The sequence below is a fragment of the Echinops telfairi genome, unplaced genomic scaffold (genome assembly GCF_000313985.2).
Source record: "Echinops telfairi isolate 266 unplaced genomic scaffold, ASM31398v2 ScPeMD7_3;HRSCAF=10, whole genome shotgun sequence".
In the NCBI taxonomy this organism is placed as follows: domain Eukaryota; kingdom Metazoa; phylum Chordata; class Mammalia; order Afrosoricida; family Tenrecidae; genus Echinops; species Echinops telfairi.
In genome coordinates this window covers 62,579,251-62,601,349 of record NW_022103899.1, presented here as the reverse complement: position 1 = coordinate 62,601,349, position 22,099 = coordinate 62,579,251, and the positions used below count along the sequence as shown (strand labels likewise).

The 22,099-nt window shown below is 55.5% G+C and overlaps 1 protein-coding gene across 1 annotated transcript in view; it reads right to left on the bottom strand.

The window, feature by feature from the left end:
• Positions 1 to 1,777: 1,777 nt before the first annotated feature.
• Positions 1,778 to 22,099, bottom strand: part of LRRFIP1 (LRR binding FLII interacting protein 1) — a 64,058-nt gene continuing 43,736 nt past the window's right edge. The window contains exons 17-23 of the mRNA XM_045294409.1: positions 20,917 to 21,009; positions 19,342 to 19,471; positions 9,530 to 9,579; positions 6,503 to 6,620; positions 5,646 to 5,725; positions 3,538 to 3,642; positions 1,778 to 2,605 (exon numbers count right to left, since the gene is read on the bottom strand). Coding sequence (XP_045150344.1) covers positions 2,495 to 2,605; positions 3,538 to 3,642; positions 5,646 to 5,725; positions 6,503 to 6,620; positions 9,530 to 9,579; positions 19,342 to 19,471; positions 20,917 to 21,009 — 687 coding nt within the window. The 3' untranslated portion in view covers positions 1,778 to 2,494. The remainder of the gene's footprint in view (positions 2,606 to 3,537; positions 3,643 to 5,645; positions 5,726 to 6,502; positions 6,621 to 9,529; positions 9,580 to 19,341; positions 19,472 to 20,916; positions 21,010 to 22,099) is intronic.

The window sequence follows — 22,099 nt, the reverse complement described above, 5'->3', positions numbered from 1 at the left end:
TGGTTATTAAGGGTGTGGGATACTGGTGCAAGGAATGTAACATTAGACCAGTCTGAGCTTCTTGATATGGGGCCCTAAGCACAGATTCCTCCTTCAATGTCTCAGCAAGAGAGGTGAAGAGGATCTAATTGTCTATTTGGTTGGTTGCCTGGAGCGTGGCCTGCCAGATGGCCTAGATTAGACCTACTTGAGGTGCCTGACCTACCTTGGTACATATAAGAAGGCATTCGAACCGTAGGGAAATTGGTATGTTGGAAAATGTATCTATCAGAATAACCCCATAGACCCCAAAAAACGGAGTGTCCCGAGGACGTATCTTCCACCACAACCAGGAGGAGCCAGTTTGTGAAGGGGGCCCAGCATCTGAAGACTCCTGTGACTGCTATTGCATGCGCACCAGGATTGACAGTGGGATCGCCTTACGTGAACTCCAACATTTGCCTGACACAAGCCCCCATGGCATGATCTGATATGACTCGGCTGTCACACCCTTACTCATCACAGCCCTAATCTCATGTGAGGGGCAGTTTGCCTGGCGTGTTGCCTGCGTCAAGAAGAGAGAAGCAAGCAGAGAGGGAGCTCCGTACGACCAAGAAGGAAGAGCCGGCAGGCAGTACACTGTGTTTTTTGGATCCGGCAGTACACTATGCTGAGAAGCTCCTTGACCTGGGGGGAGGTTGATGCACATGGAGCTCTCCAAAGAACCCTGGGGCCCAGAGATACTGAAGGGAGTCGAGGACCCCTCCCCAGAGCCGACCCAGGGACCCAGGGGGCACTCTGAATTTGGACATGCAGACCCCTGACTGTGAGAGAATACAATTTCCGTTTGTTAAAGGCATCGACTTGTAGTGTGTCTGTTAGAACAGCACTGGACGGTTAGGGCAACGACCTATCCTGAGACAGGCTCGTTATTCTTCACATAACATGGTCCCTCTTCAAACTAGTAGGCAGTCTCTGTCATCTGACTGCACCCCAGCTGAAAAAGTTGGTTTCTAACAGAACATGGACCTCTTACCCCTCCACGGGGTACCCTTTCGAACCTAGACGTCGCTGGAGACTGTTCTCCGCTTTGCAGGGGAGTGTGGGTGTTTCCCAGGGCGACGCAGGGAGGGCTGTGTGAGAAAACACTGATTTGAAAGGGCAGTGGTGACACCAGTCTCAGGCACAGGTGGGCAGCGCACCAGCCGTGGGACAGGCTTCGGTCCTGGAGCACCCCAGGGGAGGGTCTGAACGGTGTGAGAGCCTCCGCCCATGGAGGCCTGGCTGCACACATCGTCGCTGGCCACACTGCCCGGGATGGACTTGTGGAGTGCGGGGGCTCTGTGGGAAGTGTTTTCTTAATGCTACATGACAGACCCATGCCTCCTCCCCATGAAGGGGCACTCGGAGTCCACAGCAGTTTATGTCTGAACATGAGAAAGCTTGGCTACCCGAAACACAGGCTTTTGATGGTTTTTCTTTTCTTTTAATTCACTAGGCTGTGTTTTTAACATGGCTGGTTCAGAAGCCAGCTTTCCAGGATATTAGCGTGTAGCCAGTAGTACCACCTTCAACACTGTCTGTCTCCTCTGGCCCCCATTTCTGTGACACACTTTCTCTCTACAGTGGAGGGATGCAGCAGATGTCTGGTTCTTTTTTTTTTTTTTTGTAAAAGCGGGGAAAGAGGAAAGAATTGACTTGATGTACCTGAGAAATCACGAGATGCCCAAAGGAACGGGAAATGAACGAACACAGAACCCCTTCTTCTGCGAGGGGGGCAGGAGACCACAGGGCGATCTTTCTTTGAACATTTCGTGATTTTAATTTTTCTAGTCGTACATTCTTTAAAAGAAGTTAACAACTTCAATTCCAAAGGTAAGGATTAAATTATGAGAAGTCATCCATCGCCTGTGAAACCCCGAAAAGGAGGATTCTTAGGGCTGGACGGGCGCAAAAAACCCCGTAGAAAAGCTTCGTTTGACGCCTGGGAAGAGTCTGCGTAAGGTCACTTTTTCTTCTAAGACCGTTCCCTTGTTCCCAGTGAGAGTCTACTTGGTAATGGCTTCTGGTTCCACAGTGTTTTGCGTCTGAAAAGCGTCACTAGAGATCCTACTGAAATCACTCCAATTGCAGGTGGGGCCAGGAAGCGAACTCCCACACGGTCACCCTTCTCCTTCACTTTCGGCCGAGACCCCAGGGGCGGAGAGGGAGAGTCCTGCCTTCCTCGCCCTGGGGCCGCCCTTGGCAGGGGCATGGGGAGGCTGTGGTGAGGCTGTGGTGCTATCCAGGGGCGGCGCTTGGCGCTGGTGCGAGGCTCGGTGTGCTTACTGCGGGTGGTGGATGTGGGCCCCGCACAGTTCGGGGGCCACAGACGGGGTGGGGGCTCTGGCTGACCATGGCTCCGGGCACACACTGCTGGGCATGGGGAGGAAGCACGCTCCCTGACGGGAACGGAGCAAAGCCTAGGCGAGGACCTTCTTGCTTCAGCGACCCCTCTCCTGGCGGGGGCCGGCGGTCACTGCTGGGACAGGAGGGCGCTCCGGTTGGCTTTCATTTTCTCCAGACGCTTCACTAAGTGGCCGTTGCTGACCTCCAGCTCTTCCGTCTTGTCCAGGGCGGAGCGGAGCTGGAAACAGAGAGAGCAGCCCGTGAGTTTCATTCCTCCAAAGCCGACAGGGCCAAGATCCCAGCCCCGAGGGAGAAAGATATCACACCCGGGAGCCGGGGGAATCTGAGAAAGACATCCACACTCACGCCTGCGTGTGCACGTGGGCACGCATTGTTTCTTTTCTCAGATAAAGATTTCGGATTTATAGTCCTCCATGATGTTGTCATGAACATCATGGTGAATGAAGAAGAAACTGACTTCATTCTACGTGATCTACAGCCGACACCCGCAGAAGCAGCAGTCAGGACCGCCTCGCACCACCCCGCCTCTGGGACACCTCCGGGGAAAGGCCTCGTCTTTAAAGAAGTCAGCATCAAAGGTGTCACTTGGAAGACTAAGGTGCCCCTGGCCCAAGCCGTGGTCTTTTCAAAGGTCCCAGAGGCGTGCGAGAGGCAGACCATAGAGAAACCGAGGCAGAAGAAGGGGCGTATCTGAAGGATGGCCCAGGGAGACCACTGACCAGAACGTGGACTTGCCGAAGAACGAGCAGGTCGGCCTTAGAAGGAACACACCCCGAATGCGCCTCCGGAGTGAGGCTGCAGAGACCTGGTTTCACTTGCTTCTGACAAGTCATCAGGGGAGACCAGCGGTTGGAAAAGTGGAGGGTCAGTGGGAATGAGGGACTCCCTTGAGGAGATGCCGCGAGGTGGAGAACTCACTGTGACCGTGATGGCTCAGAGGCGGTCACTACTTCTTTCTGGTGGGCGCAAGGCCCCCGCGAGCCAGGGACGACCGCGTCAGCTGCTCACGACAGCTGCCCGGTGGTCCGGGATGGGGCTTCAGTGAGCAACCAGCGGCAGGCTCAGCGGCAGGGACTCCTCCCTCTGGGCTCCCACCTGCGCGACCGCCCGTCACCCCTTCTTTTTCCAGAAACAGCCTAGGGAAGCTACCTCTCTTTGGAGTTTTCGTTTTTCAGCCTTAAGTTCATCTTCTACTTTTTCTGCATTTTCAGCAGCCGATTTATAACGTGATACTTGACTCTCTAACCTTATTACCTAAAAGAAAAGGAAAAAGCAGGGGCGTGAACCGACGAGGCCCGAGGCCTCCTCTCTGCAGACGCCTGGTCGCACTCAAAGGACCCAGCACGTGGACGGCACCATCGAGGTCTGTGGTTCTCACGAGCGCCCACCGGACAGGTCATTCGGTGTCCAGTGCGCCCTTAGTGACACCCACAAGGGTTGTCTCCTCGTTGTCCCTCATCTAAAGGGCTGTCCACTGTGCTGAGCCTTCTGCCTTCAATTCCATCTCAGCCCTTCCTGGGATCATTCTGTTGGAAATTGGGTACATCGAGGCAATGTCCCTCAGGTCATCTCCCAGACCTTCTGGTCTAAGGGTGGTGGGGGAGGGGAGGGACAGCAGGTGAGAGGGGAGGAAAAGGAAGTGAGTCCGAGAAAGCAGAGTCCGAGCAGGAGGCTGTGGACTGGCAGGCACGGTCAAGGGCCTGTGGTCAGAGACAGGGGTGAGGCTGACCCACCACCGAGGGCCACAGGGACCAAAGACCGTGCTTCCGAAAAGCGCATCCCCTTCTGTGGATGCTGCTCCCAGAATGTTGCAGCTACTTCTACCCACAGTGGAGCGGGAAATGACCTCTGTTTTATTCCTCCCCCCTTGGAGTACGGACCCCTGGTGGCGCAGTGGTTAAACACTGGCCAGCCGTTTGAAAAGGCCAGCTGTCCCAGGGGAGAAAGATGGGGCTTTCCACGTCCACCAGGAGTTGCGATTTCGGAAACCTGCATGGGCGGTTCGGTCCTGCTCTACCAGGTCGAGTAGGAATTGACTCGAAGGCCGTGAGCCGCTCTTTGTTTTGTGGGTAACGACTGAGTTCTGGGACGTGGCAGGCGGCTAGTGCACGTGGCTGCTCCCTGACTGGTGGAAGGTTCAGCATACCTAGCAGAACCTCGCAAGGAAGGCCAGGCTCCCTTCCCACAACAAAAACTGGTCATGGAAAACCGCAGGGAGCCCCCTTGTGCTTGCAATCAACTCTCCGCCTGCTTTTGTCTGCGTGGGTGGGCTCTACATGTCAGAAGCAGGAGTGGTCCAGATCTAGAAACCAGGACTCACTCGTCCGCCTGGCTGGAGGGAAAGGGGACCCCCAGGTGGGCGGGGGTCTCAGCAGGAAGGGCTTTAAAATGAACAGCGCGAGGACTCAGACTGAAACTCTGGTCCACATTAGCCTTTTCTTGCAGGTAAACGCACTGCCCTCGAGCGGATGCTGGCTGCTGGCGAGCGGGTGGGTCGGAGCAGAACTGTCCTGCAGGGTTTCTGAGGCTCTTGTCTTTAAGGAGACAGACTGCCAGGTGCGGAACCGTGGTGCCACCAAGACTCGCTGTCCAAACTACAGCTCCACTCGCTGTCACCACGTCAATGCTGACTCACAGGGATCCCATAAGACAGGACAGACTGCCTCTGTGGCTGTGGGTTTCTGAGCCGGTTACTCTGTGTGAATAGAAAGCCCGGCCTTCTCGCTTGGATCTGCCGGTAGCTTTGAACTAGCAACCTTGAGGATTGCAGCCCAGCTCGTGACCACGGTGTCCCAGGGCTCCTCCTCCCTCCGACTAGCCAGTGCTTATAAAGCACCAGCATCCCTTAGAAAGGGAGCCCTGGTGGCAGAGTGGTTACACGTTGGGCTGCTAACTGTAAGGACAGCAGTTCAAAACTACTACTGTTCCACAGGAGAAAGGTGAGCTCTCTACTCCCCTGGAGTCAGTCTTGGAACCCCCCAGGGGAAGTTCTACTCTGCCCTAGGGGGTTGTATGAGTCGTAACCAACTCAAGGGCAGTGAGAGTTTAGAACACTGCCAATCCTAACAGTGGCCCTCCTCTCTCTGTCATTTCCTAGGGTCCTTTGTCCAGACCTGACCCCCCGGCCCCCCCCCCCCCCCCGCGAACCTGTCTGTACTGAGAAAGGCTCAGGCAGCCCCCCAGGGCCACTCCTTAGACAGCCACGTGTGCCCTGCGCACGCCTCTGGCCAACCTGACTGCTCGAGAGCCCCACGCACATTTTGCTCTAACGTCGTGATCTCCTGCTCGGATTTCGCAAGCTTGAACTTGAGGTCACTGATCTGCCGGTTGGCATCCCCTAGAAGCAGAGAGAGAGAGAGAGAAGGAGAGTATGCTGGGAGCCAGGCCTTCTTTACGGTTATCTTATTAATCTGTAAGTTCTGGACGGGGGCTCCTGACCCGGGAGAGGGCTCGCTCTCTCCCACGTACTCAGGCTAGGAGGGTGGTCTCCCCACTCCTCTGCACAGGGGGACGTGCACCTGTGAGTACAGAAGACAAAGTGGTGGTGGGGAGGGGTGGGAGGAGGAGTGGGGAGAGACTGGGCGTCGTTTTCTCGCTTGTAAAGTCTCTACCGGACACATTTGGTTAAGCATTTGCCTGCTAGATGCCAGGCTGCTGTTCAAGCACCCCCCCCCACCACCCTCACCCCTCCGGCAGGCCTGGTGCGCTCCGCTCTGTCTCAGAGATCGCAGTCAGGGCGCCCTATGGGCACAGTTGTGCCCGACTCACACAGGATGCCGAGGAGTCGAAACTGACTCCACAGCACATGGGTCTTTAAGGGTTGTGCACGTGCGTGGGAAGCCTGCTTCTAATGGATCCGCACGGAAAAAGGCGGGTGAAGAGATTGGTGTGTCTGGCAATGGGAATGTGGTTTCTATGAAGGAACTCTTCCTAGGAAGGAGCTGGGCGGCATTGGGACACCGGCTCACTCCTTTACAGGCTCCGAATGAACGCCCTTGTCTACCCGTCCGCCCCTCATGGCTCGGTGGGGCTGGGCACTTGCTGCTATGGTGGCGTTTTCTAGCCTCCAGCTGAGGGCAACCCAAAGGCATCCCCCGTGCGTGCATGCCCTTACTCTGTAGATCCACAAGGTGCACGTCAGTCCCATTCTCCAGGACCTCGCCTTCAGGCCTCAGGGTGTCCGTGTGGCTGTTCTTCTGTTTGTGTTCCAGCTGCCCTTTGAGTTTCTTAACCTGAAACACAGGCCCAGGTCAGGGATGCTAATTTCTCTGTTCTAACCCAGACCCAGCCACGGAACTCAGAGGCGATCAGAAAGACAGTAGAGAGCAAGGAGAGAATGAGAGCCAACGCCGTCCGTATCATTGGCTCCCCATTTGCAGCGACTGACTCACCCAGACACAAACGGGTCTGTAACGCTGCGTGAAGTGTTTCTCAAATTAAAGTTCCTCGCCAACTCAGGAGCCAGAGTAAGACCTGTGCTTGCTTGTGGTGCCGTGACTCTGTGTCCAGTCACTTCTGACCCAGGGCGACTCGCGCCACAGCATTTCCAAGGACGTGACCCTTCGGATGGACACAGGTCACCAGGCCGTCTTCTGAGGCGCCTTCCAAAGCCCCAAGAATCAAACACTGCCATCAAGTGGATTCGACTCAGAGCCCCCCCTACAGCACAGGGCAGAACTGTCCCTGTAGGTTCCCAAGACTACATTTTTATGGGAGTAGAGAGTCCAATCTTTGTCCTGTGGAGTGGCTGGTGGTTTTGAACTCCTGACCTTGCAGTTAGCAGTCCAGTGTGTAATCCACAATGCCACTGGGGCTCAAACCACCAACCTTTTGGCTAGTTGCCAGATGCTTAATTGTGTGCAAAATGCTTGCCTAGAAGTTGCTCAATTATCGTGCGGCCAGGCTTTGCTGTGTTGACTAAGCAGCTCAAGAGAAGGGGTGATCTGGAGGTTTCTGGGTCCAGAACCATGATTGCACCCCAACACATCTGGGTGTCCCCTCAAAGCGCCTGGAGTTTCAGGGAGTTCTCAGCCCCTGTGTATGACGTGTCTCTCCTCGTTCCAATGAGCAAAACGGGCCTGGTGCGAGCACACAAAATCCTCACAGGGTAGGTGGTGGAGACATGTGTGGCCAAGCCCTAGGAAACCTCCGCTCAATGAGGGACCCTCAGCAGGTGATCACCCGCCTGCTACCCAACACACAGACCATGTGAGCCCACCACCCACCCCCTGAGAGAAAGGCAAGAGTCTGCTTCTGGAAAGACCCATAACCTTGGGAACCCTGGGGGTGGTGGTGGTGGCTGTTCTCGGCCTGCAGGGCAGTTCTCTGAATCAACCCAACACAAAGGATTTGGTATTTCTTTGGCTATCACAAATGATATGGCTATTTTCTTAAAGCAGCCATCCATTGGGACACCATAGTTCATTGGGATCTGCTTGCTTGTAGCACCTGGTGGTGTGGATTACTCGCTGGGCCGCAAACCGCAAGGTCAGCAGTTCAAACCCACCAGACACTCTGAGGGAGAAAGATGAGGCCCTCGGATCCTGTAAAGATCTACAGCCTCAGACACCCACAGGGGTACCTCTACTCTGTCCCTGAAGGTTGCTATGAGTCAGAATCGACTGGATGGCAGGGAGGTGAGTTTGTTGCTTGTGTGGTCTGTGTGTGGGGATTGAACCGGACCTTTTGGGTAGTGGCCAGGCGCTCTGGAACCGCTGTACCACCAGGGATCCGTGGCACTATGATAGATACGAGAGCGTGGGAAGTTGGGCAACATCTCCCCATCATAGTTAGTGCTTTACCCAGTTCTGAGAGGGATTGGCCACAGACTGGTGAAGAGACAGGCCAATACCTTCCCTTGGGGCTCTGAAGAGAACTTAGACATTACGTATCCCGAGTTGGGGGCTAGGGGCTGCATTCATAAGGATTCCGCCAACACAGAAAGACCAAATAGGGCGAGTGAGTAGTTCCTGAGGTCATTTAAAGAAAGAACACCTTTGACCTGCCGGACACAGGTAGAGCTGAGGAAACAAGCTGCCCACCTGAGAGGGCTTTTGAAGGCGATGAAAAAACTGGCCTCATGAACAACTAAGAGCAGGGATGTTGGGAGGGGCCTTGGCCTCCCGTGCTTCATTTATAGCACGGCTGGGGAGCGTGTGGCCTGAGGGCAGTGGAGGGCCCACGGAATCACCAGTGCCAGCTAACACCCCACGCCTCACCAAAGGGCAGTGGCTCCAGTCATCCACGCAGGGCTGAGTGTTGGACCAGCACAGCCCACAGAGAGGGCTATGAATACCTGAGTGGTATTTGGCAGAAAAAAGGTCGCCTCTTCTCCCCAGATCTACAGGTTCCCAAACTTATTAGGTCTGTAGCCCCCTTTTCAGAGAAAAAAAAGAGAGATAAAAGACCAAACAAGCTCCTCAGTGCCCCTCCCCAGGTAATTACACACTGGGACGGTGGCCCACGGTCCAGGATGAGGCGTAAGCACCTGCTTCTGCAGCGCCCTCTGGGTCACTGCAGCACACCCCTCTGCCGGTGTGTGTGTGTGTGTGTGTGTGTGTGTGTGTGTGTGTGTGTGTGGTGGTGCCTACTTTGGGAAACACGGAGTTCTAGACCTTCTACCAAAGTGCTTATTTTAGATCATATATCCAGCATATCAAATCCGTGCCGCGCACACTGTCGAGATGCTCTCACTCGATCGCACGCACTTGCATTCTGTCTGTTGTTGGATGCCATGCAGTTGGCCCCCCGACCCTGCACCGCACCCCTCCTCCCAGTGCGTAGTGGTGGGCTGTGCCGTCCTGGGGATCCATGGGACTCTCACTGGGTGTTTTCGGAAGCCGATCGCCAGGCTTTCTTCCTGGTCTTAGTCTGGAAGCCCCACTGATGCCTGCTCATCGCCAGAGCAGCATGCCACCTCCAGGAACAGCTGAGGGGTGGCTCTGCACGAAGTGCACTGGCCAGGAAGCGAGCCAAATCCCTGGTAGTGGGTGAGCGTCCTCCAGGGCCCACCATGTTCCACTTGGGTATGATGACCAACAACAGGGCTGCCGGGCTGCTCGACCATTATCCAAGTCAGGGGCTTCTGGAGGGGGCACGGCCGGGCCGAGAACACGCCACACGAGGTGGAAAAGGGCCTTACCTGCTCCAGCAAGCACTCACGCTCGTCCACCAGCTTTTTCAATCTGATATCTGAAGGAATCAGAAAGACACGGGTTCAGGGGCAGCTGGGTGTGCCGCCGGTCAGCACACCCCCCCGACAATGACGGCTCTGTTAGTGAAATGAACGATGAAGGTGGGTCCACACGTACCATGATGGATGAGGTCACACACAGGATGGGATGGGGGCGGGTCAGCCAAGGGAGCGTGCGTCAACCAGAACATGCGGTCGTGTCCGGAGCAGCTGCCGGGGGCATGCAAACGGGCTAGTCTTCTACTGTAGGGCAGCATGCAAGAACGCTAGGGCCAAACCACACTGCAACACAAAACCTCAGAGGCTCACGGTTGACATCATTAGCAATGTACCAACACACCGGTGACCACAAGGACGAGCCACCAGCATCCTGATGGGGCTTGTCTTCCTAAGCCCTGGTCCACCCCCGACCCCCCAACTCCTAGAACCCGCAAGACTCAGAGTTAGGATGCTATGTTTCCTAAAGCTGCAAACACCACGTTTGGTCTGTTCACTCATTCAGCAGAGGAGTGATGGCTGTGATTCTTTTCAGGGATAAGGCAGTGGCAGCCTGGGCCTCTGGAATCCCTTCCCTCCCAGGAAGACCTGTGAGGATACCGGGGTGGACACAGCTGCTGGCTGCCCCAGCAGCTCTCAGAAGGGGTCATCTCGGCCACGTGGATTTCAGAGTGGGGCAAGGAAGTGAGATAGCTGGGGGGTAGGGGTGGGGAGCACGGAGGTCACAGCACGCTATGCCCATAATTCAGTGTCAGGCATGGTTCTAAGCAAACATCCCACTCACTCCTTTTGACCTCACAAGGCCCTGTGGGTGGGCAAGGATGTCTGCTCTTCTGTAGTGGAGGATCCGAGGTCCAGGGCAATGAACTTGGCTTTCCCAAGGCTCTGGGCACATCCGTCCCAGCTCCAGGGTCTTTACAGCCTAAACTGGTCTGGGTCTGAGTGGGCCTCTGGCTCTACCTCGGGAAGGGACAGTGCTCTCCCCTGATTTAGCTCTAAATGCCTCATGGATCGAAAAAAAAAGAGAAAAGAAAGAAAATAACCTTGACAAGTCTTGGGGAATGAAAGTAGTGACAATAAAATGCAGCTTCGTTTGCGTTAAACATAAAACCATCTATCCACATTCTCAGGTAAATGGATTTCCAGGTCTCTAATTTGGGGATGGGTGGCGGGGGTGGGCAACCAACGCTGTCGCTCTGAAAGGCTCAACAACAAAAGGAAACCGAGGCCCGTATTCAGTTCTACTCAGTCAGGTGGCTTTTTAATCGCCGCTTATTGTTCTTCCCCATAAACCCACCCGGCGCTCAACAAAAACTGGGTGACAGTGACGACCCAGCTCTCTCCTTCAATACCCTCACGTCTCCTCTGGTCTCCAGCGGCTTACACTCTCGGGCACACCAGCCACAGGCGTGGTAAGAAGCTCCCAACAGATGAGAAAGTGATCTTGAGGCACGCGTATTTATTGTCCAGTTGTGTTTTCTGTCGAAAGACTTCCAATACCCACAGCGGCTGACAGAGAGGAATGCTGAGACGGAAGCCTCCCTCCCCCCTCCTCCCCCCTCCTCCAAGGCACTGTGGTTTTCAGTAGTGAGAATAGGGGAAATAGAGAGAGGACCGAAACTCTGAGGAAGAAAATGAAATTGTGGAAAGAAGAGGGAACAAGAGTAGCGAAAGGCTTTGCTAAGAATGCAGCAAGAGCTTTGCTTGAAACATTGGCTGGGGGAATGGCGATACATTGTAACTGCTCAGATAACTGGCTAGCTCTCGGGAGCTTGCTCTCCACTGGCCAGTCCCACTGCTGTTCTCAACGAGACAAACCAGCCACTGCAAGACAGCGGCTGCAGCCTGCAGAAGGAGGCCATGGCCCCAAGTCCAGAGTGTTCTTTTGCCCTTGGAGGTAAAAGCACTTCAGTGACACTGTAGAAGGATGAGATTAAACCAACCAACCAACCTGCCTTTTATATATTAAACCTCAACGCATCTTCTGATACACATTTGAGATCCCTGAATGAGAATGTTTTTGTGAGAACCACCCTGGCAGGACACCAAGACTGGGACTCTGGGTGTCCCCCACTCCCCGAGCCTGTCTGTCTGCCCATCAGCAGCTGGTCTGTCCGTGGGCAGAACAGAGCCGGCTCACAGCACTAGCAGGCAGTCGGCCAAGTGCCAGCACTCCGCACACCAAGTCTGGATCCTGTCCTCACTGCAACTCCCATGAGGCAGCGGGTCTAGGCTCACGTTCAGGGGCATGAAGGGGTTCCGGGGGCTTTTTCTACTCTCCCCACATGGAGCAGTTTCACCCTCCCAGAGACCAGCCTCACCCCTTTTAATCTGCCCCCCCAAGACTCCTGCTCCCTCTGCCACCACAGCAGGCCTCCGTTCATGGTGCCCGCGTGTCACCAAGCAAAACTGCCCATTGGGGTTTTCCAAGCTGTGCTGCTTACAGGCTGGGATGCCAGGCCCTGCAACCCGAGGAGGGGTCGCAGCCTTCACTGCCCGCAAGAGGCAGGGCAGGGCAGGGTGAGGCACAGCACCACAGGGTGAAGGAGTTGAGCTGGATGGGGGTGGGTGGGTGGCAGAGGGCACTCACAGCAACCGGTATACGGGAGGTCTGTGATGAGTGCAGAAAGGAAGGGAAGGAAAAAAGCACCCCCCCCAAAAGACAGTCACATAAACACACAGATAGGCCCACAGGATCATGTACATGTATGCATGCACACATGCACGCAACTAGACAAAGGATTATCCATGTGCTCAAATGTATACATACACACGAGTATACATAATGGACTCCTATACACACACACCCAGACATGGATACATGTCTATGCAATCACGTGTGTATATGTGTGATGTATGTGTTGAACATGGGGTTCCTGAGTCAGAACTGACTTGATGGCACCCAACACCCACCCCCCCCTACACACACACCCCTCACTGCCAGCGAGTGGATTCTGACTCCTCTCCACCCCACAGGACAGGGGTAGAAGCGCCCCTGTGAGTTTCTGAGGTTGTACCTCTTGCTGGGAGCAGAGCGCCTCGTCTTCCTCCAGAGAAGCAGCTGGTGGCTGCTCAGAGCTGCTGCCATGTGGTGAGCAGAGCCCGTGTGTCACCACCATTCACATTCTAATCATCTCAGAGAAGCCTCTCCTTCCCTTGGGGAGCCCACACCCTTCCCTTCCCCCTTCTTGTGGCCACTTGTCTTGAGGGCCACGAGGACTGACCCGTGCTACCACACGGCAACCTGGGAAACCACTTTTCAACAGAGAACAGAAGTTGAACAGGAACCACCCAGATTTTGCACCCCAGCATCCCAGGGAGCACAGGAACTGAACCGCTCCGGTCCCAGGGTTTCCCGTAACCACAACTACCTGCCCTTACAGCAAACAGCCAAAGCCACGTGTCCTTCACGCTGGTCCCAAATCCTTTGCCATTGCTCTCACCCGTAGTGTATTAGAACGAAGCGCCTGCATTGGGAGGCTGCCTCCTGTTTTCCACACGTACTCGCAACCACACTTAAGTATGCCTTTGAAACCCAAAACACTGCCTCTGGTAGGTGCCAACCCATAGAGACCCCACAGGGCACTACATTAACTCTCCATAGGGGTAGAAAGCCGTGTCTCTACGGCTTTCAACCAGTGGCTGCTGGTTTCAAACTGCTGATCTTGTGGTTAGCAGCCCAATGTTCATAACCCACTCCGCCCCAGGCTCCTTCCGAGGCTACTGGGGGACTAAGAAGACATGGAGGTGGGTAGGTACGCTTTAGACTAATCAACCTTCGGAGATCAAAGGTCAGTCTGTGGCCAGGGGTGGGGTTCGGAGGGTGTGGAGGAGGTGGGGTTGGGAAGGAGAGGAGGGCTGGAGCCAGTGGACCCGGGGAGGAAGTGGGCGAGGTGGTGTGGACTGCCATCAACGACAGGAAACAAGATGTGCAGGGATGGTTGAATGGAAAACTGATCTGCTCCATAAACCTTCACCCCATACTCATGATAAGGAGGCGTCACAGAGTGGAATCACAGGCACTTTGAGTGACAAAAACTTTATTGTCATGACATCACAACACTTAGAATGGCCTCTAGTCCTGCTGAGGCGCTGGTCTCTTGTAACAGCTACACAGACTCACTCCATCTCGCAAAGTAGGTGTTCAGTGTACACAGCCCTGGTGCTTGTAATCTTTTACAGTGATTTTCCTAAATGCTTCTTTATATAGGAAAAATATATTTTTTTCAGGCAGATGTCCTCCCACCCCCAGTAAGAATACATTGAAAAACAGTAAGTGAAGATACGCACACCAAAATACAAGACACGACCCAACTATTAAGAAAACAAACAAAAAAAATTTCTAGTCTCATTGTAAATTTTTGGCGGGGGTTCTTCTGAATAATGATTAGACACCCAAATAAAAAGAGAAGTTATTTTCAGGTTAAACAAGCAAAAAAAGAATCAATTGTGAAAACGACTCACACCTTCCCCTATGTTCCAAAGGGGCAGGATGGCCATTTCAACACGTATCTTTTCCAGAATGCAAAATAAAAACAATTAGCATCTTTGTATGCAAGTAATTTGGTACATAATCAGCATGAAGTGAAGCCAAAATCTCCTACAGAATAAATCCAGGTACCGTCGACCGTGAGGCCCTGGAGTTTTGGTTTGAAATGAAATCCTTCTGGGAGGTGAAGACAAGAGAGGTTTCCCTTGTGCTTGATTACATTCAGCTTGTCTTGAAAGCGATCGGTTGCCATGCTGCAGGGGCATTATCTCATCATCCAGTGGGCTAGGTGCTATTGTGTCCCCTTTAAATACAACACCATACAGGTGAGAAGGCCCATGTTAAAATCAAATATGAAAACAGCCCCATCCGAGCATGGAAAGCCCACTGATACCACCATTAATCTCACACTGACAGCTCGACACCCTGTTTGGTCCTTCAGTGACTCGCTCCTCAGTTTGGTCGAGAACACCCACGTTGTCATCAGCCTCCAGCTGGGGTGCACCAGGGTTTTGTGTTTTTTTAAGCAGACTGTTAAGCAGGGGCAGGGACTGTGTCCAGCATGGTTTGATGCCAATGGACCAGCAGTTCTCAATCTGTGGGGTTGCCCAATTCATAACAGTAGCAAAATGACAGTTATGAAGTAGCAACGAAAATAATTTTATGGTTGGGGAGGGGCGGTCACCACAACATGAGGAACTGTATTCAAGGGTCACAGCATTAGGATGGTTAAGAACACCTGGTGGGGACCAGGGTGTGTGACTTTGTGTTCTGGGTGCTAACAGTCATGCTGATTGGGTCTAAGCCTATCAGTCAGGTAACTGATGTCAAGGGGTCAATGACTTGGGTGATGGGTGCCATACAATACGTCTATGCCCGTTTGGAATGTTTTCTGTAAATCGTCAGTGGACATGAAAGAAAACAGCCTCTTGACAGTTCAAGCCCTGGTGCCAAGTCCTTGGTGCCCCCTCTCAGCACGCCCCCCCACCCCTCCCTTCCCTGGGCCGCCGCCTCCACTCAGGACATTGTACAATCTTCCTTGCTTTTCCCCTTCTCGGTCCCACCCCGTGGATCTTCTCTGCCTTCTGACTCTAGGTCCCCCGGCTCCTCCGAGGGTGCCGACGCCTGGTGTTCTAGGCCGGTGCTCCCCACCGCGTCCCCGGGGGTCGGACTGGGCAGTGCTGGCATCGCATGCCCCTCCGTGCTGCCTGCCTGCGAGGCACCGCCGATGTCCTCCTCGGGGTCCACAGAGCTGCCTTCAGCAGTGTCTCCTCTTCCCACGGTACCCTTACCAACGCTTTCAGCCGCTTCTTGATCGCCAGCCCCGGTGCCTGACGGTACCGGGGTGTCCTCTGCAAAACTGACCGCGTCTCCAGAGAGTCCTCTCCCGGCCACAGTCTCCATGCCCTCGTCTTCTTGGCTGAGTGTCCCGTTCAACTCGATGTCAGGACCCTCCGGCCTGTCAGTGCTCTCCGGGACCGTCTCCGGCACAGCGCTTCGCGGCCCCTCGGTGCCTCCGCCCTGCTTTTCCTCACTCCCTTTGCTCTGATCCGCCTTCTGAAGTGTCGCCTCCTCCTTCGCGTCTCCCAGGGTTTCCACTGTGACGGGCGGCTTCTTTTTCTTGTTCTTCTTCTTCTTGTTCTTTGTCTTCTTCTGTGGGGAGTCCGAGGGTTCTCCCCCACGGCCACGCTTGTCTTCCTCGGGTTCGTTCAGATCCAGGGGCTCACCCCCAGGACCCGCCTCCCCGGCCCCCTGAGCGTGCTGACGGCTGCCTGCGGCTGCAGGACAGCAAGGAGGGGTGTGGACTCGGGTCTGCGTGTGTGCCTCCCCCGCAGGCTCTGCCCCACCGTCCTCTTCCTCGTCCTCCCTCTCGGCCTCGACCCGCTGTGCCAGGGTCTCCTGGAGCTCAGTGGCTTCCTGGTTGGCGCCCTCCTCCTCGAAACTGCGTGCCGTGTTTGCGTCTTCAGGGGCATCTTTCGTGTGGTTTCCATCTTGATTCACGGGCTCTTCGTGACCCTCAGGAGGACTGGAGGCCACCGTGCCTGCGTGATCCCCAGTGCGAGCCACCCCTGCCTCTTCCGCAGCCTCTGTGGGGCTCCCGCGAGCAACCGTGGCGTGTGTACTGCCTGCCCTGTCACCTTCGGGTCTGTGTGGAGGACCAGACTCCAGACAAAGGGGGGCCCTAACCTCTCCCAGTTGGGCTTCACCATCCTCTTCGCTCCCGCCTGCCTGCCTTTCATCCTGCTGATCCAGGGCATTCCCGTGGCACTGCTCTGCCTCGGTGGGGTCTGTGCACTCGAGCTTGGGAGCCTCGGGGCACGTGCCAGGCCCATTGCCTGGCACGCTCTCTGGACGCTCCTCACTTGCCGCAGTGGCTGGTGCTTCTGGGGGTGGGGCCTGGCCTTCGGCGGGTCTCTGGTCCTCGGGGTTGGGCGCAGGTGGTGACCCCGCTGGGTGGGCATGGTCCTCCCCGCCGCCCTCTGTGTGCTGCTCGCACCCAGCCTCTTGCAAGCTGGCTCCTCGCCCCATAGCCGCCACCATTTCATTGTCCACCTCCGCTGCTCGGGCTCTTCCTAAAAGATCATTGAGAAAATTGAAGGGACCACATGGCATGGCGTCCACTTGAGAGCTAACCAAGGCCAACATGTGTCCCTACTCCCTCCCGCGCCCAGGCCACCAGAGAGAGTGAGAGAGAGAGCGCGCCCCCAGGACCGAACGGGATAGAAGCCTTGCCAGTTGTGTGCGGCAGAGCAGGGGTGCACTAGCAAACCAACCAGCAGAGGCCGCCGCCACCACCACCGGACAGTCAGGAGTGACCTTGGCACTATCCTGAGTGACGTTTGCACCAAGAGTGAGCCGTAGGCCAAGCAGCAGAAGAACCCATGAAGCTGAGGTTTAGGAGTGGACTTGGCCCTGGGTCCCTGTCCTCATCTAGGTGCACACAGGTCAGACTGTCCCCCGTGTCTCACACAACCCTAAAGGGGCTTTCGAGCGACTTGTTAAAGGGACACGTAGCTCACGTGAAGAAACTTCACCTGCTTTAAGGTCAATTGTTTTCTATTATGGAAAGAATCCCGCCTTCTACCACCCAACCAGTGCATGCTTTTCCGAGACAACATCTCGGGCTGCACCCTAAAAACAGCTGCTCTGTTCGTTCCTAAAACGAAAAAGCCAAAGTCGGGTGGAGGCCAACCCACAGCAACCTGCAGGACAGGGCAGATGTGCCCTGTGAGTTTGAGATGGTTTCACTCTTTACGGGAGTAGAAAGCTCCCAGTTCACCCCTCGTTTGGAGCAGCTGGGGGTTCGGAACTGTTGACCCTGTGATTCACAGTCCAACCAGAACCACTGTGCCAACCGGGCTCCTTTCAGAATGAGGCAAATGCTCAAGATCAAGAAGGCTACTTATCCATTCAACAATCAATGAAAGAAACATCGGGTTACCCTGGGGATCGAAGTTACGTTCTGGGTTCTCCAAGCAAATGCAACTGAGGCATATTGGATACCCTCTCGAACGCCAAGTTTGGTAACTTCAGAGGCTGTGGGCTTTCCCTGGGGAGAACGGAGGAGACCAGCTGAGCGACTACATTAGTCGGCTTTACTTCACGCTAGTTCTACTTCGTTTAAAACGAGTAAAGGTCAACATTGAACTTTTAAAACGTCTGCTATTGTGCATGTCTTAGGATTCATCTCTGGTAGTAATGAAGTCACCCCCCCGCCCCCACTTTTCTTCTGACCACGGTGGGTGATCGAAACAAATACAACAGAACAGAAGGCATCTGGAAGCTACTTCCCAAGTGGTCCTGGAAGCATCTCGCAAATCGTGGTCTGAGTTCAATACAAACGCGTGTTCAACCGAGAGTGAAAACCACACCAAATTCGCTGCCACCGAGTCGATATGGACTCACAGCGACCCGAAGGGACAGGGTAGAAGTGTCCTTGTGGGTTTCTGAGGCTGCAACTTTTTGCGGGACTAGAAAGCCTCATTTTTCTCCCAAGGAGCGGCTGGTGGGTCCAAACGGCTGACCTTGCGGTGAACAGCTCAGTGCGTAGCCCACGATGCTGCCAGGGCTCTGCAGTCAAATTCCTGGCTACCTAGGACGCTACTGCAAAAGTGTGATGGAAATGAATGACTGATCCTCTTTCAGCAACTTTGACACACTTCCCAGAGCTGTGGTTCTCTAACTTACACCACAGCGATGGCATGGCCGCCCCCCTAGGACGGGAGGCTTGAGAAGCTCCAAACTCAAACTCAGACACACTGCCCTTGGTCAATTCTAACTCAGAGCCATTCTATAGCACAAAGTAGACTGCCCTTGTGAGTTTCCAAGACTGGAACTTGTTACGGGAGTAGAAAGTGTTGTCTTTCTCCCATGGTGCGGCTGGTGGTTTTGAACTGCTCACCTTATGGTTAGCAGCCCAGTGCCTAACCACTATGCCACCGCTTACGGTGCACTGTACCATTCCATCTATCAAAAGACATAGGAGGCACGTTTCTAAATTGAAATGAGGATTGTGGTCCCAGTGTCATGCCAGCCTTAATTCATGAAGCAGCGGGGGCCCAGAACTAGGCCACCCTGGCTGGTTGCAACCTGAGGCTGGAGCCCAGGAATGGGAGGCTTGATCAAGCCCTGGAGTCAAGACAGACAGCCCTCAGAGGGATGTTTGTCAACGAGCCTCGTCAGAGTGGTGACTTGCACAAGCAACTTCTGGGAGCTGCTGGATCCCCAGTTAATATTCTTCCAGAAGCAATACTTCAGGGACCGGCCATGTAGGGGGCACCACCTCTGTCAACAGGGCAGGTCTGCTCAGAGTGTCCTCTCTCATGGACTGCCTGTTCATCCTGGGAGGCGGCTGCAGACCAGCACGAAGGGATGGGGGACTGGGCCCAGCAGCAGCCCACCACCCCAGGCAGCCCCTACCTCGGAAGGTGTGCAGGGCGTATCTGGGCCATGGCCTGACCACTCCCTGGACAACCTCTGACCTCTGGAGCCCTCTCACCCAAGGCCCGCTACAACGGCCACCCACTGGGATGTGGAGAGGACACACAGCCATCAGGGTCTCAAACTCCTCCTCATGTTCAAGGCGGCTGCGAGAAGCAACAGAATGGAGCCGAAGCCATGGGGGAGCCCAAAGAGGTGCATGCCAGACCACCTGGGGGCGGCCGTGAGGGGACACACAGACGGCATGCCAGGTGACAGTGACTCCATCAGTGGTGAGGACGGTGACCTGGCAACGCTGCCCGGCAGAGGGAGGTCCGAGGTGGCCAGTACTTACCAAGCGGCCCGTCGCCTGTGGACGTGAGGGCACCCGCCTCCTCTGTGGTCGCCGTGGGGGGGCTGGGGAGGCTGAGGCCGTTAAGGGTGCTGTTGGGGGCTGCTTCTGCATTTAGGATGATTCCGTGTTTCTGGAGACAAGAACAGGCTTCTTGTCACACTCACCGGGTGCAGCTGGGCAGACTCAGTCACAGGGACAAGGGCAGGGACAGCGGCGGGGAGGACGGTCCTTCCCCATGGGGGAGGCCGCCTCACAAATGCAAGGGTGTGTCTCAACACTGACCCCTGGGCTATACTATCAGCACACAGGGCTCTGAACCTCGTGCCCTGTGCCGTGTCTGGGCTGCAAGGGTGTAGGTAGAGGCCGAAGGTGTGACAAGACCCGGCCAACTGGCCGAATCAGAGGCTGAGCAGGGCCTTGCCCCTAGCTCACTGCTGTCCTGCCCACACTGATACACAGCCTTCAGTTGTCCAGCCCTTGGCTGCTCTGTTTCTCTAGAGCAGTGGGTCTCACCCTTCCTAATGCCGTGGCCCTTTCGTACAGTTGCTCATGTTGTCCTGGCCCCCCCCCCCCCCAACCATAAAATTATTTTCGTTGCTATTTCGTCACTGTCATTTTGCTACTGTGATGAATTGGGCAATCCTGTGAAAGGGTCGTTCAGCCCCAAAGGGGTCGCGACCCACAGGTTGAGAACTGCTGCTCTAGAGGGCGGGTGTGAGAGAGGAGCACGTGCCTGTCCCCAAGGGAGAGGGGACAGTGATGTCAAGGAGGGCTTAAGATGGCGGCTAGGTACTCGGGATGGGCCAAGAAGAGAGTGGCCTCCCTCGCACATCCTGGGGCTCTGTCCACTGCCGACTCCCGGTGTCAGTGGACAGAGCAGGAGCCTCCAGGCAGCCATGGCCATCTAAGGCCAGGTGGGTGCATGGCACTCCACTCTTGGAGTCACTGAGGCCACCGTGAGCCTGTGTGCCCTGTCGCTCTGACCTCAGAGCCCAGAACAAATGGGTGCCAGGGCCTTGTCTGCTCACGGTCATCACCTCCTGCCCCGGGTGCTGGGGACACATGCTGAGCCCGGGGCCTGGGGGCTGCCCGCTGGCTCCTCACTGTGTCCAGGGAGTGGCAGAAGACTCCTCGTGTGTGCGGTCCAGTGAGAATCTGGAACTTGCCCCCTCACACTTGGCTGTGTTTCAAAGTTGGCTTAGCTGGGCTGTCATCCCCACCCCTGCCACTGCCCTCCACGCTGCTCAGCTAGGGCCGGCCTTGGCTTTGAGACTCGGACAAAAAATAATGCATCCCCCTACTTGTGTGACCCCTGGCCAGTGAGTGTGGCGGGGGGTTTAGATGGAAGATCGAAACTACTCCCGGAAGAGGGAGCTGACTTCAGTGCTTATAAACCAGAGAGGCCTGGGAGCCCGTATGTACGCCTTCTTCTCAGTGAGCCTCGGACTTGGACTGGTTAAGAGTTCAGTGAGAAGGACGAAGTGAAAACCCAGACACATGCACACGCACGCACACACAGAGCCCCCTGCTGGCCCTGGAACGTAAAGCAAACCACACTGAACTTGAGCGCCGTACCTTCAGTTCCTCTCTCAGCATGACCACTTCGTCTCTAAGATCATCCCGCTCCCTCCGCAGGGAATCAAAGAACTCTTTCTGTCTCTCTAGGGCCTGCGCAGCCGTGCCAAGAGAAGAGTCGCGGTCAGTGGGTGAGGGGATCCGCAGGCAGTGAGCAGTGTGCCGCGCCCGAGCTTGACGGACTAGCAGGCCAGGCTTAGGCGTACCAACCAGGGTGCAGGTGGCAAGCTGCTTGTAGCTCATGCAAACAAGACATGCTACAGGGCATGCTTCCGGAAAGCAGCACGGACCGGAGGGCAAGGCAAAGTGGGCTGGGGAGGGACCGGGCTGCGTGTTGTATTTGCGCCATTTCCAGCATGGGCTCTGGTTCCGCCTTTGTGTCAGAATGAAGAGATGCCGTGTGCTTGTTAAAGTGAGGATTACGTAAGAAAAGAGGAAATACACATTTGAGAACCTCCTGAACCACACTGGGTTAGCAACCGGTGCCCGCTATTGTTGCATGCTGAGTTTGCCTTTGGCAGTTCAGAGGGGACACCCGCACAGACCCGATGGCCAACGAGCGAATCAAGGTGAAGCGGGTGCACTGTTCTCCCAGCAGCTCCGAGGCACCACTTGGGGCGAGGCCTCGCCTCAGTTTCAATGCAGGGTTCCTTTCTTCCCCTCCCCTCTTCCTAAATTCAGGTGGGTTTCCCTTCTTGCATGAAGTGGGGGGTGTCTGAAGGGTCTTCTCAGAGGGGGGGATTTCAAGGTGGACCCTTGTGGGACACTGCACCTGCCACCCTGCAGCTCCCTTGGACTCTCAGTGAGGAAGAGCAGGTGGGGAGTTCTAGCAGGCTCTGAACTTCAGCCCCTCAGCCCTGCTGCCCAGCGTCACAGAGAGGGCTCGGTCTACGCTGGCAGAGGGTGAGGTTTCCTGCTCAAAGTCAGCTGCGCACCCACCAAGTCCGTGCCCACGAGGGCGAGCGGGGTCTTCCCTGGGACTGTGGGTCCTTTGGGGGTGGGGGCAGGGAGAGGGGCACGCCGATCCGGGGCACGTGTGCGCACATGCACGCATGTGTACACACACGCACCCTGAGGGAAGCTGTGCAACCACATAAGCTTTGCACACCGGCCACCCTGGGGGGGCTGTGTGCCTGTGCATGAACACACACACAAAGCTTTGCACACCGGCCACCCTGGGGGG